The sequence below is a fragment of the Felis catus genome, chromosome A1 (genome assembly GCF_018350175.1).
Source record: "Felis catus isolate Fca126 chromosome A1, F.catus_Fca126_mat1.0, whole genome shotgun sequence".
In the NCBI taxonomy this organism is placed as follows: Eukaryota; Metazoa; Chordata; class Mammalia; order Carnivora; family Felidae; genus Felis; species Felis catus.
The window spans coordinates 114454176-114468677 of NC_058368.1; the positions used below are offsets into that span (position 1 = coordinate 114454176).

Consider the following 14502-nt stretch of genomic DNA (forward strand, 5'->3'; position numbering starts at 1 on the left):
CAAATAATACTTTTATGACTTGTTTAGAATTCTTAACTTTTCCCCTTAAAATATCACATTTTTTACAATTGTATTTGATTTTATAATTTTTATGTCTTGTTTTTAATTTTTTTAATTCTTAAATATTATTTTAAATTTTTTAATGTTTATTCATTTTTTTGAAAGAGACACACACACAGAGCATGAGTGGGGGAGGGAGAGAAGGAGGGAGACACAGAATCTGAAGCAGGCTCCAGGCTCTGAGTTGTCAACACATGAGATCATGACTCAAGCCGAAGTCAGACACTTAACCGACTGAGCCACCCAAGTGCCCCCATTTTTTGTTTTCATTTTCAAGAGAGAGAGAGAGAGAGAGAGAGAATCTCAAGCAAGTTCCACACTCAGCACAGATTCCGATGCGGGGCTCAATCCCAAGACCCTGGAATAATGACCTGAGCTGAAAACAAGACTCAGATGCTGAACCAAGTGAGCCAACCAGATTTCCCTATGTCTTGCTTTTAAATAATAAGAAAACAGAAGTTTGGGGGGGGGGCACCTGAGTGGTTCAGTTGGTTGAGTGTCAGCCTCTTGATATCAGCTCGGATGATGATCTTTTAGACACAGGATGGAGCCCTGCATCAGGTTTCATCAGGTTTCTCACTGGGTTTCTCCCTGCCCCCTGCCTCAAAAATGAATAAACATTAAAAAAAAAAAAAGAAAAGAAAAAAGATTTCAAGATGCCTTTGGCAAGCACTTCTCCACAAACAACACATTTTGGGTGTAACCAGTCTCTTGTCCCAATGAAAAGCTAAATTGGATAGAATTGTCATGCATTTTTTTCAATTTGAGAGAGAGAGAGAGAGAGAGAGAGAGAGAGAGAGAGAGCATGAAGGAGAGGAGGGACAGAGGGAGGGAGAAGGAGGGAAAGGGAGAAGGAAAGAGAGAGAAAGAGAGAGAATCCCAAGTAGGCTCCATGCTCAGCATGGAGCCCAACTCGGAGCTCCATCCCAAGACTCTGGGATCATGACTCATGACCTGGCCAAAATCAAGAGTCAGATGCTCAACCAACTGAGCCACCCAGTCACCCCAATTTTTTTTTACAGTATTTAAAACCAGAGTCATTCTAGTTGTATAATTACTTTGTATTGTTTCTTAATGTAATATTATATAATATTTATTCCTCTACCATCCCTCCTCCCCAATCCTTCCTATGACATAGACTTTGTAGCTTTCTATTTTATAATGCATTTTTTCTATTACAAAAACAATGTATGGTTGGTGCGCCTGGGTGGCTCAGTCAGTTAAGCATCTGACTTTGGCTCAGATCATGATCTCACGATTTGTGGGTTAGAGCCCCATGTTGGGCTCTGTGCTGACAGCTCAGAGCCTGGAGCCTGCTTCAGATTCTGTGTCTCCCTCACTCTCTGCCTCTCCCCTGCTTACACTCTTTCTCTCTCTCAAAAATAAATAAACATTTAAAAAAATAATAACATATCTTCAATGTAGAAAACTTGAAGGATACAATAATCATGAAGAATAATAAATATACTACTACATACCTATATTAGAATGACCAAAATCCAGAACACTGACAACACCAAATGCTGGCAAGGATGTGGAACAATAAGAATTCTCATTCATTGCTGCTAGGCATGTGAAATGTAAAAATACTGTGGAAGACAGTATGGCAGTTTCTTACAAAACTTTACATTTAATATACAATCCAGAGCAATCATGCAACCAAGGGAGTGGAAAAACCTATATTACACAAAAACTTGTTTATAGCAGTTTTATTCAAAATTTCCACAACTTGACAACAATCAAGATGTCCTTTGGTAGGTGAATGGATGAATAAACTGGTACATCCAAAAAATGGAATGCTATTCAGCACTAAAAAGAAATGAGGTATCTGGGGAGCCTGGTGGCTCGGTTGATGAAGTGTCCCACTCTTGATTTTGGCTAAGATAATGATCTCACAGTTGGTGACTTCAAACCCCACATCAACTTCCCTTCCGTGCTGACAGTTCAGAGCCTGGTGCCTGCTTCGAATTCTGTGTGTGTCTCTCTCTGCCCCTACCCCACTTGTGTTCTCTCTCTCTCTCTCTCTCTCTCAAAAATATATAAACATTAAAAAATTATCTTAAATAAATAAAAATAAACTTAAAAAAAAAGAAATGAGCTATTAAGCCATGAAAAGACACAGAGAAAATTTCAATGCATTTTACTAAGTGAAATAAGCCAATCTGAAAAGGCTAGACATTGCATAATTCCAACTATATGACATTCTGGAAATGACAAAACTATAACCACAGTAAAAATCAGTGGCTTCTACCGGTTGGGTGAGAGTAGAATGAATAGGCATAACACAGAGGATTTTTAGGACAGTGAAACAACTCTGTATGATACTGTAAGGCTGAATACTTGTCATTATACACTTGTCTAAACCCATGTACAACACCCAGAGTGAATCCTAATGTAAACCCTAGACTTTGGGTGGTAAGGATGTGTCATGGTAGGTTCACCAACTGTATACCACTCTGGTGGGGAATATTGATAAGAGAGAAGCTCTGCACATATGAGGCAGGGAGCATACAGGAAATCTCTGTAACTTCTGCTCAACTTTGCTATAAACCTAAAAACTACTAAAAACATGAAGTCTATTAAATGAATGAATAAATAGAACATTACCATATAAGTCCCATACAAAAGAAATAACTGGTTTCTGAATATTTTAATCCACCTGTGTACATAGCTTCATACTATCTTATTGTCCACATTTGTTACATAATTCACTATGAGCATTACCCCATCATTAATAAATATTTTTCCCCTTCATGCTCTTCAAAGTTGCATGGTAATCCATTATATGTATGTATCATAAACATACATAACCAGTCTCTGTGTTGGACCTGTATCTTATAATCATAATTTTTATAACCATAATTTTTTAAATTTTTTAAATTTTTACTTTTTATTTTATTTTAGAGAGAGAGCATGAAGAGAGGGGCAGAGGGAGAGAGAGAGAGCATCTTAATCGGGCTCCTTGCTGAGTGTGGAGCTTGACATGGGGCTCAATCCCACAACCCAGGGATCATGATATGAGCTGAAATCAAGAGTTACATGCTCAACCAACTGAGCCACCTATGTGCCCCTATAACCATTAACTAGTATTTCAGCATCAAGGTGGCTTATGCTTCAAAGTCCTTTTTTAAAAATATTTTTAGAGGCACCTGGGTGGCTCAGTCAGTGAAGTGTCTGACTTCAGCTCAGGTCGTGATCTCATGGCTCATGAGTTTGAGCCCCAGGTCGGGCTTTGTGCTGGCAGCACAGAGCCTGATTGAGATTCTTTCTCTCTCTCCCTCTCTCTCTCTGCACCTCCCCTGCTCGTTCTCTCTCTCTCTCTCAAAAATAAATAAACATTTAAAAATTTTAAATATTTTTACATTTTATTTTATAGAGAGAGAGATCAAGCAGGGGAAAGGGGCAGAGAGAGAGAATCTCAAGCAAGCTCCATACTCAGTGTGGAGGCTGACAACGGGCTCCATCCCACGACCACGAGATCATAACCTGAGCCAAAATCAAGAGTCAGATACTCAACCAACTGAGCCACCCAGGCGCCCCTATGCTTTGGAGTCTTTAATTATTACCCACTGTGGGTACATTTTAAATATTTGTATGACTTAAAATAAAACACTACAATAGTAAAAACCACCTCGGAGACTTCCAGTGCACAGGTGCATAAAAAATCATTTCATGTTCATCTGACCATCAGGAACTACCTCACACTCATTCTTTCATTTAACCAAGACTCAAAACTGTTCCTTTTTTCAAAAGGAAAATATTTAAATAATTATCTTATTTGTGAAGTGTTTAAAAAAATGAAAGCCACTGTCCTTACCTTTAGTGATGTGGAGCCTGGAACACCTGTGTGACTCCCCCCACCCTGAACTCCACCAACTTGCCCCTCTATACACCACCAATCTCAGCCTAATTCAAAGGTATTTCATCTCCAAACTGACATTAAGCATCTTTTCACCTTTCTTCTCCTCTCTCCAGAGGTAGAATGGTGGTAGTAATAAGAGTTCTTTTTTGGGGGAATATCATTTATTATTATATCATTTATTCCATGCCATCAAATAAGGATTATAACAATAATTTCTGCTATTCACTTGGGGTAATAAATGAAAGAGATAGTCCCCATAATATATTTAGAGAAATTTTTAACATAATAAGTTTTGGAGAAATGTAATATAAATGTAACATTCTTTTTTTTTTAAGTGTTTTTTTTCTTAAGTAATCTCTATACTCATTGTGGGACTTGAACTCACAACCCTGAGATCAAGAGTTGCATGATCCACTGACTGAGCCAGCCAGGGGCCCCAAATGTAAGGTATTCTTGAACACTTGGCTAGTCTCTTTACATATCTGATCACCAATCTTTGTGACAACCCTGTGAAGCAGGTATCATTACCCCTATTTTACAGAGCAGAAATAGAGGCCCAGGCAACATATGTGAGGCAACAAGTTCTGTCTAACTAAAACTCATATTCTTCCACTACATTCCATAATGATAAGAAATTATTAATTCATCTTATGTGTATGGTTTACCATTTACAAATCATTTTCAAATGTTATCTTATTGAATCCCATGAAGTAGACCTATCTCTTTTTTTAAATGATAACAAGACCTACTTTAGAGACTTGTTATGGCAATGAGAGATAGGTACACCTAGTAGGCACTGCCATTTCTATGAGAGGACACACAGCATGGGTTAGGAGTCATTCAGCCATGCAGAGGTAAAGAAAGCAAGACTCCGCATTGCTAGGTCAAACCTCTTCCCCCCTTTGATGGCTGTCATCTAGAGACAGCCCAGATTGGAGATCCAGAAGAGCTGAAATCCACCTTGATCTAAACATATCTGAGAAAATCTCCCCTTTCCCACTCCTTCTCCCCACTGGGCTTCAGTTTTCCCCCTTGTAAAATGATAGCGTTGTGCAAGATGACTTCCAAGATTCCTTCTGCATCTGATAATTTCTGATTGGAGACTGGAATTCAGACTGCCTCTGCAAAAGTCAGGGGAGAGAAAACAACCTCCTTGTTTTTTAACAGTAAGTGAATGAAAAGGTAGCAAAAGTAATGAAGAATTAAGTCAAAGTTATGGCTGGGATGCACAGCTCCACTCACATTGAAAGTCTGTGAGCCCCCTCCAGAAACCAGGTTCCATCCAAAGTGAGAGACCTAAGTCTCTCATTACCTCACCTACTTTCCAACAAGGACTATTCCCCTTGGCATAATATTTGATGGATACCTTGAAGGGGAGATGAGGTGAGAGGAGCCCAGAGTTCGATCTCTGTACTACAGTCAGAGATTGTATTTTCACTTGTCAGATGCCGCCTCTTTTTTTTTTTTTTTTAACTTTTTTAATGTTTATTTTAGAGAGAGAGGGAGAGAGACAGCATGAGCAGGAGAGGGACAGGGAGAGAGGAAGACACAGAATCTGAAGCAGGCTCCAGGCTCTGAGCTGTCAGCATAGAGCCTGATGCAGGGCTTGAACCCAGGAACAGTGAGATCATAACCTGAGCTGAAGTCGGCTACTCAACCGACTGAGCCACCTAGGCGCCCCACACAACTGTTTTTCAACGTTTTGTTTTTTTTTTTTTTTAATTTATTTTTGGTACAGAGAGAGACACAGCATGAACGGGGGAGGGGCAGAGAGAGAGGGAGACAGAATCGGAAACAGGCTCCAGGCTCCGAGCCATCAGCCCAGAGCCTGACGCGGGGCTCGAACTCACTGACCACGAGATCGTGACCTGGCTGAAGTCGGACGCTTAACCGACTGCGCCACCCAGGCGCCCCTCACACAACTGTTTTTAATGCCCCTGCTGGGAAGAAACTTTACTCTGTTAGTGAAGAAGAAAAGGAGAGAGGGAGAGAAAGATTTTAATGTATTTTAGCTAATTATTGGGTAGGGTTTTTTTTTGTTTTGTTTTCTGTTTTAATTTTTCTAATATTTATTTTATTTCTGAGAGAGAGAGAGAGAGAGAGAGAGAGACAGAGCATGAGTGGGGGAGGGGCAGAGAGAGAGCGGGAGACACAGAATCCAAAGCAGGGTCCAGGCTCTGAGCTGTCAGCACAGAGCCCAATGTAGGGCTCGAACTCACAAACTGTGAGATCATGACCTGAGCTGAAGTCAGACACTTAACCAACTGAGCCACCCAGGCGCCCCATGATTATTGGGTAGTTTATATGTAATTTCTTCTCATTCTCACAATAGCCCTGTGTGATTGATTACTGACCATCAATATCATTGCCTTCCATTTTATAGCTGGAGAGGTTTAATTACTTGCAATTTGAACTCACGTCTCTCTGATTCTCAAGTTCATGTGTATTTCCATTACACCACAGAGTTATTGTCAGAGAAAAAAATGATAAATAATAAAATAAATAAAATATAATACAAGAAGAAAGAATAAGGAGGAAAGCACTCCAAGAAGAATAAGAAGTTGTTAAATACAATGAGGCCCTAAATACAATCCGCTATGCCCTAACCCCAAGCTTGTCACACAGGCAGCTTCAGTGACAACTTTATCCAGTCACTTGCTATCCCACTTACCATTCTCCAGCTGCCCTTGGGATGTGTAGTACAGTGAAGTATGACATACCTGAGGCCTCTGCTGGAAAAATCCAGTGTTCCCTGCTATAATGTGGGCTCTGGCCAACAGATGGAGCCATTTCCTCCCTACCCTCTCTTCAAACTGCTTATGTGAAAAAGCTGTTGCTCAAAGCTGTGAGGTCCGGGGACAGGAGGACTGTGGCTATCACCAGACACCAGAGGCTAAAGAAGGGTGAGGGCTAACTACTGCCAAGAAGAATTTATTACATCTAAACCCGGTGAGGATTGAAAGAACAGTCAGTTCCAGCAGAGTTTTGACCCTATCAACATTATGGGACAGACAATTCTTTGCTGGGGCTGGAGGAGGGCTGTCCTGTGTATTGTAAGATGTTTAGTGTCTCTGGATTTCACCCACTAGATGCTAGTAGCATGCCACTATCCCCCAGCTGTGACAACCAAAACTATCTCAAACATTGCCAAATGAACTGGGGAAGGGGGATCCAAATCACCCTTACTTGAGAACCACTGGTTCACAACCAATAGTCATGTAGGAACAGGGGTCTATATATAATGGACTCCTGGTGACCTTGGGGGAATGTACTCTGCCCTGAAAATCCAGTTTCTAATGCTTTAAAGTTCGGGTGAGGCTCTTAAGATAACTAGCAGCCCTCACTTAATGAGTAAGAAAAGTCAAGAGGGTCTCAAAGAAAAGGGGGGAGAATGAATGTGGAGTTGAAGCCCTCGTAGTTATGATTGTACTGTGAGGCGGAGTTACTTTTTATCCCTACTTTAAAGAAAAAAAAAAAAAAAAACCACCTGAGGCTCAGAGAGATTAAGCAACTTGCCTAAGGTCAAACAGCTAGGAAGTGATAGAATTGGGATTCAAACCTGGGACTATCTCCAAAGCCTTATGCTGCATCTTTAGAATTCTAAGAACTTTATCTTCCATTTATTCATTCATTCATCCACCCATGTGTTCATTTACAACAACCTACCTAGCTCTCACTGTGTGCCAAGTTCTGGGAGAGTAATGAATGAGACAGTCAACCCCCACATTCATGGAATTTGTCTAGCACTCTTTTTAATGCTTATTTATTTATTTTGAGAGGGATTGAGAGTGAGAGGAAGAGGGAGAGAGAGAGAGAAAGAGAGAGAAGAGAGAGAGAGGAAAGAGAGAGACAGAATGAATCCCAAGCAGGCTCCCTGCTGTCAGTGAATTGTGACCTCAGCCAAAATCAAGAGTTGGGACTTTTAACTTAGTGAGCCACCCAGGCACCCCCATACAAGGAATTATTTAATAACAGTTATGATAAGAGCTATGAAAGAAAAGCTTAGGGAGCTATATGTGTGCTAACTATCCCTGGAGATGGGCCCTTTTGCAGTGTGACTTTATATCAAGAGATTAGTTACACTATTTCCCTGCCTTTGAATTTGTGCTGGCCTTGTGACTTTCTTTAACCAATAGAATGCTGTGGAAGTGACAATGTTATGTGACTTCTGAGCCTTGGCCTCAAGGGGCCTTGTAGTTTCCACTGCCACTGTTTTGCTGCCAGAAAATCACGATGTAAGGAAGCCTGAGGTTAGCCTACTGGCTGTCTCAGACATTCCACCTGTCCTAGCTGTTCCCATCATTCTGGCTAAGGCTCCTGACATATGAGAGAGGCTATCCAGAAAGAGCTAGCACCTAGTCAACCCAACAACTGATGGCAGCTGCAGAGGTCACCCCAGGCAAGACTGAGCCCAGTCAAAATCACAGAAGCACGAGCAAATACATGGTTGAGGGTGGTTTGTTACCCAGACAGAGAAAACCAATTCAAAGCCCTACCCTGGTCTGGGGGTGGGAGTGAGTTGGGTGGTTTCCTTGAAAACATTAGGTGCAAACTGAGACCTGGAGTAAGTGAGAGTCAGCACGGTAGAGAATGGGAAAAGAGTATCCAGGCAGCATAGACAACAGTTTGAAGGCCTGGAGCTAAATGTGAACTCTGGGGGGTGCCTGGGTGGCTCAGTCAGTTGAGTGTCTGACTTCAGCTTGGGTCATGGTCTCAGGGTTTGTGAGTTCAAGCCCCACATCAGGTATGCTGCTATCACCCTGTCAGCACAGGGTCTGCTTTGGATCTTCTGGCCACCGCCCCCCCCCCCCCCCCCCCGTCCATCCCCCACTCACTCTTGCTCTCTCTCTAAAATAAATAAATAATTAATTAACTTTAAAAAAAGATGAACTCTGTATGTCTGAGGACCTCAGCAGAGAATGGGCAGCATAAGATGGTGTAAAGAGACAGGGGAGCCCAACACTGTAAGCAATGACCACCAATGAGTGGAATGCTTTATTTACTACCCACTGCCCATCTCCATCCCCAGATCTACTTTTTGTAATATTCTGGATACACTCACCGGCTGTGTCAAGCATATACATTTCATATATCATGTATGTTGAAGAATTAAAAAGTTGAAAATATAGATGGACATTAACCTGGCTCCCAGGAGCTTGGGGAAGGTTGAGTCACAGACTTCTGGGGATGAACAATATGAATATGACAAGGCAGCCTGAGCACAAAGGAAAAAATGTATTTTTAATAGCTGTGATGACCATCTAAGCTATTATGGCTGTACCTTCACTGATCTAAGCTCATACTTAAATGGAAATTTACTTGAAAAGCCCTTTCTTTGCATAATGGAAAGGCAGGCTTGTCTAATTCCATTTCCCCAAGGTAATAGCCCCAGGATGTAATGGGATGCCTTGATACCAGCCCTGCTCATCAGGGGCTCACAGCCTGGATACCCCCCTTCTGGTGTCCTTTATCCCTATGACTCAGGAAGGTCCCCCTAAGGATGCCTCACCTCCAAGGTCACTGCTGAGAACTGTAGGGAAGAGGGAGTATTGATGGGACTGACATCATTGTGTTGCTCCTTCTCTTTATCTCTGAGGGAGATAATCCAGCAGGAGCTCCCTCAGCAGGAGCATCAGACTGAGCCTGATCACAGCACATTCCCATTAGGCAGGCTTTCCCAAGGACAAGGACAAGACCCCACATCTAGGCCACTCATTGCTTCCAGCTGGGGAGAAAGGTGCTCTGGATGTGGCTCTGTTTTTATCCAACCTGGCAACTCCTGACTTTTCTCCTGTTGGGAAGAGGGTCCCACTGCTAGGCCCTACCAAACAGGGGTGGGGTTTACATTAAAAAAAATTTTTTTTTTAAGTTTATTTATTTTTTTGAGAGACAGAGCATGAGCAGGGGAGGGGCAGAGAGAGAGGAAGATAGAATCCGAAGTTGGCTGTCAGTGCAAAGCTCAACGTGGGGCTTGAACCATGAGATCATGACCTAAGCCGAAGGTGGATGCTCAACCGGCTGAGCTACCCAGGCATCCCTACATTTTCTTAACTATGAATATTCACTTAGAATAACAAAAGAAGTCATAAAAAATGATACATTTTAAAACACCGACAAATCCCAGAAGCACAACAAAATCCAGGGAGGAAAACCATATGTGTTTATTAACTGCCTGACATCCATCCCTCCATAATATATTTTTCTCTACATTTTAGGCTGCACAGTTTTTAAAAATGTTTTGAACGCTTTGGGCACCTGGGTGGCTCAGTCAGCTAGACATCCTGCTCTTGATTTCGTCTCAGGTCATGATCTCACGGTTCTTGGGATCGAGCCCGGTATGGTTGGGCTCTGTGCTGACAATGCAGAGCCTGTTTGGGATTCTTGCTCTACCCTTCTCTCTGCCCCTCCCCCCAACACACTCATACGCTCCCTGTCTCTCTCTCAAAAATAAACTTTAAAAAACATTTTTTTTTAACCTTTCACTTCAACCCTGGCTCACAAGAGCTTCCTTTTGTTTTTCTTGTTCTTGTTTTTGTTGTTGTTGTTGTTGAGGTATAAGATACACACAAAAGTACATATTTTCACATGTGAAAAGTGCAGTACTGTGAACCAATGATGTAAGGAGAAACATTTTTAAAATAAAGCTAGAGAAGTCATTTGAGAAACGGCTTGCATGTCCTGTTTTCTAAACCTTTGAACTGGACCAAACCACCAATATTCTCAGAAGTCAGCAGGGACAAGAAAATCCTGTTTGAAAAGACTGATACTGACTTTTGCCCAGTGATTACTTCACCTGACCAATCAATGAAGTACAAGCCTAGTCCTCCTTATCAGCACCAATCAACTCTTCTTAAAAACAACTTACCTAATCTTTCTTTTCTCCCCTATAAAAACCTTGAGTCCATCTCCTAGAATCAGGACACTGTTTGGGTTTCCACATAAGTCTGTGCACTCTGAGTTGCAATTCTTTTATCCCAAGTTTTTCCTTTGAGCTGGTTTCTTGATCTTAGGTTGACATTTCATTTCAATGATTTTTTTTTTACATATGTGCACATTCATATAACCACCACCCCGATCAAGATATACAACATTTCTGAAAGGTGTCTACCCTTAACCCAATTTTATTACTAATAATACCATTTTTTAACATTGACTGAGGTCCAGGAATTAAGCTAACTGCTTTATGTGCATGGTATTCATTTGATCCTCACAACAAAGTACTGCCATCATCCCCATTTTACAGATGAAAAAACTGAGGCTTGGAGATTTTAAATGCCTTGCCTAAGGTCAGCCACAGAAACAGTTGCCAGTGTGGCACTCAAACCCAGGTCTGCCAGGCTCCAAGGCCCACGTGCCTAACCAGTGTCATAGCATGGGGCACCTACTGGCACTACTTCAAAGTAACCTGCCTCCCCCATTTTTGTCTTTGATTGCTTATGTTCTCCAGGAACCTCTGCATTCCCTTTAAAACTTGGATAGACCAGTCTCTGCCCTCAGCATACCACCTCCCACAAGCTCAGTGCCCGATTCCTGTCCTCTGAGGTAGACATCAGAGGACCATCTACCACCCCATTGTTTCTAAAGGCCACAGTGGCCACTCTGGTGGGCTTTGAACCCTCCCTGAGAAAACAGCACAGTTCTTACACTTGCCCAGGGTCCATGAGTGTAGAAGGTGCATCTCAGAACTGGGAATGCTCTTTATCTGGAGTTGGAATGGAAATGTCATGGGCTTTGAAGTCATGTGGTCTTTGGACAAATCCTGCTCCAGTCATTTCCTAGACAAGTAACCATGAGCAATTTGTTTCATCTCTTTAGAAGGACACTTCCCCTATCTTGATTGGGAGGATATTAAGATAAGCTTGCTGGGGTGGCGCCTGGGTTTAAGCATCTGACTTTGGCTCAGGTCATCATCTCATGGTTCCTGAGTTTGAGCCCCACATCAGGATCTGCGCTGATGGTGCAGAGCCTTCTTGGGCTTCTCTCTCTCCCTCTCTCTCTCCCTCTCTCTCTCTGCCCCTTCTCTGCTCTCTCTCTCTCAAAATAAATAAAATAAACTTTAAAAAACAAAGAGAAGCTTGCTTGTAGGGTTGTTTTGAGAATGAAATGAGATCATTGCAGGCATACGGTAGGTACACAAAAAGTGTTGCATTTTTTTTTTTTTTAAGATTTACTGATTTTTGAGAGAGCGCAAGTGGGGGAAGGGCAGAGACAGGGGGACAAAGGATCCGACGCAGGCTCTGCACTGACAGGCTGACAGCAGCGAGCCCTATATGGAGCTTGAACTCACTAACTTCAAGATCATGACCTGAGCTGAAGTCGGATGCTCAGCCGAGTCACCCAGGAGCCCCAAAGACTTGCATTTTCAACAGGCATAGGGTCTGGCGTCCTTTCACACATGCCAGATTACCAAGTGGGTCCAGGACAGGAAATAATCAACCACAATACATTTATAAGTGGTGGCAAATAACAAGAGGTAAGGGAGAAGAAGGGAGCCAGGAAGGTGAAAGACCTGGGCAGAGAGAATGAAGTACAAGCTGAGTCCTGAGTTGGCACCTCAGGCTTCAGACTGAGCCTTTACTGGAGCAGCCTGGCTCTGAGCATTGAAGCTTCCCTCGTCTTTGGATGGCCTTCCAGGTAGCTCACAGCTTGCACCTGTCTACTCGAAGGTCCCAAGTTGACCCAAGTTCAGTAAACACATCTCCACAGAGGTGACCTCATGCTGAGGTAGCATCTGGTTCAGTCCAGGCTTTGGCCAGGGCACACACAGAGACCTGCACAATAGGCCTTAGCAAGAGAAATGCAACTTCTCTCCTGTCTTTCTAATTTGGGAAGGCAGACAAGAGGGCTAAACCCACTCCCCTTCTACACTGCCCTAAAAAGAAGAAAAACCACGAGTGCCCATTCACTAAGCAGCATTGGGGGTGAAGCGGGAAGGGGTCTGCACACTCACCCAAGTCAAAGCTAACCGTGAAGCCTAGTTTTCTCTAATTCTCACATCTCTGGGAAGGAAGTATTATTTCCTCCTTCACAGCTATGAGGAAATTGAGGCTCTGAGAAGTTAACAGCAATGGCACAAGGCCAGTGGGTGACCAAGCCAGGATCCAAACCAAGACTTACCCCTAAGATCTTGTCCTTTTAACTAGTACGTTTCCATTTACATTAACCTTTGTAGTAAATGTTAGTGTTCCAAGTTGGGAGTTGAAGAACCTCAGGCTCAGAGAAATTTAGCAACTTGCCTGCAAGTACACAATTATTATTTTGCCCCACTACTCTCCTTGCTAATCTCTGACATCCCGTCTTTTGCTCTGAAGGAGCCTATCATTTGTTGACTCAGACTGGAGCTGGCTGGGTAAGTGTCCAATCTCCTATTTGCTCCACCATCGTGCCTAGTACATGTGGCCCGCTTGTGGCCTCCATGCTTAGCCATGATCGTTAACTGAAACTAATCCCAAATTGCTGCCACAAGCTCTCCTCTGAAGGCCCCTTGGGTCCATAGAGGTGTGATGACCTCAGATTGGGCCAAAGGCAATAACCGGGAGCTGTTGGCATCCAGCCTGGGGTAGCAGCCAGAAGGCCCCAAAGCAAGTCTGATTTAATCCCATAATGGAAAGTGACTCAGATAAGGCTTTTATCAATCATTCCTGGGCTGCTGGGGGCGGGGACCATCCCAGAGTCATGAAGGCAAATATCCTGGGGCCACACAAAAGTGTGCAAAGGCCTGGCCCCACTGGAAGGTCCAGGAGAAAATGGAGATATCAAGAGGCATTCGGAAATACTTTGCTCAAATTTCCAGGACTGAGAGAACAAGAGAAAGAGGAGGATACTGGTGAATCCATGTATTCAGGTAGAGAGGACATCAAAGCCTAACACTTAAAATAATAACAACAACGGGGTGCCTGGGTGGCTCAGTCGATTAAGCATCCTACTTCAGCTCAGGTCATGATTTTGCAGTCCATGAGTTTGAACCCCACATCGGGCTCTGTGGTGATAGCTGAAAGCCCGTAGCCCGCTTTGGATTCTGTGTCTCCCTCTCTCTCTGCCCCTCCCCTGCTCAAGCTCTGTCTCTCTCTGTCTCAAAAAAAAATAATAATAATTATAATTATAACAATAACAGCAATTATTTATGAGGCATTATATTAAGCATTTTTTAAAATATTTATTTATTTATTTATTTATTTATTTATTTATTTATTTAGAGAAAGAGCAGGAGGGGTAGAGAGAGCAGAAGAGAGAGAATCCCAAGCAGTTTCTTCACTGATAGTGTGGAACCCGATGAGGGGGCTCGATCTCACAGTTTGTGGGTTTGTGACCTGAGCCAAAACCAAGAGTCGATGCTGAACCAACTGAGCCACTGAGGCGCCTCAGCTGTACTTAGCATTTAAATGCCTGTACAGTAGATACCATTTCATTCTTATTACAGAAGAGGAAACCAGACTCAGGTAAATTACCTGCCCAAGGTCACACAGCTGCTGAAACGGGAGAGCTGGGATTTATAACTCAAACCACCTAATTCCCATGCCTTCCTGCCTCACCCTTGCACTGATTGCAGGTACACCAATCACTCTTGCTCACAGACTTCT

At 42.8% G+C, this 14502-nt stretch overlaps 1 protein-coding gene across 3 annotated transcripts in view; it reads right to left on the reverse strand.

Moving 5' to 3' along the window:
- Positions 1-4079: 4079 nt before the first annotated feature.
- Positions 4080-14502, reverse strand: part of GFRA3 (GDNF family receptor alpha 3) — a 41970-nt gene continuing 31547 nt past the window's right edge. For all 3 annotated transcript variants that reach the window (XM_045059589.1, XM_045059584.1, XM_045059587.1), the window contains one exon: positions 4080-5043. In XM_045059589.1, coding sequence (XP_044915524.1) covers positions 4942-5043 — 102 coding nt within the window. In that variant the 3' untranslated portion in view covers positions 4080-4941. The remainder of the gene's footprint in view (positions 5044-14502) is intronic.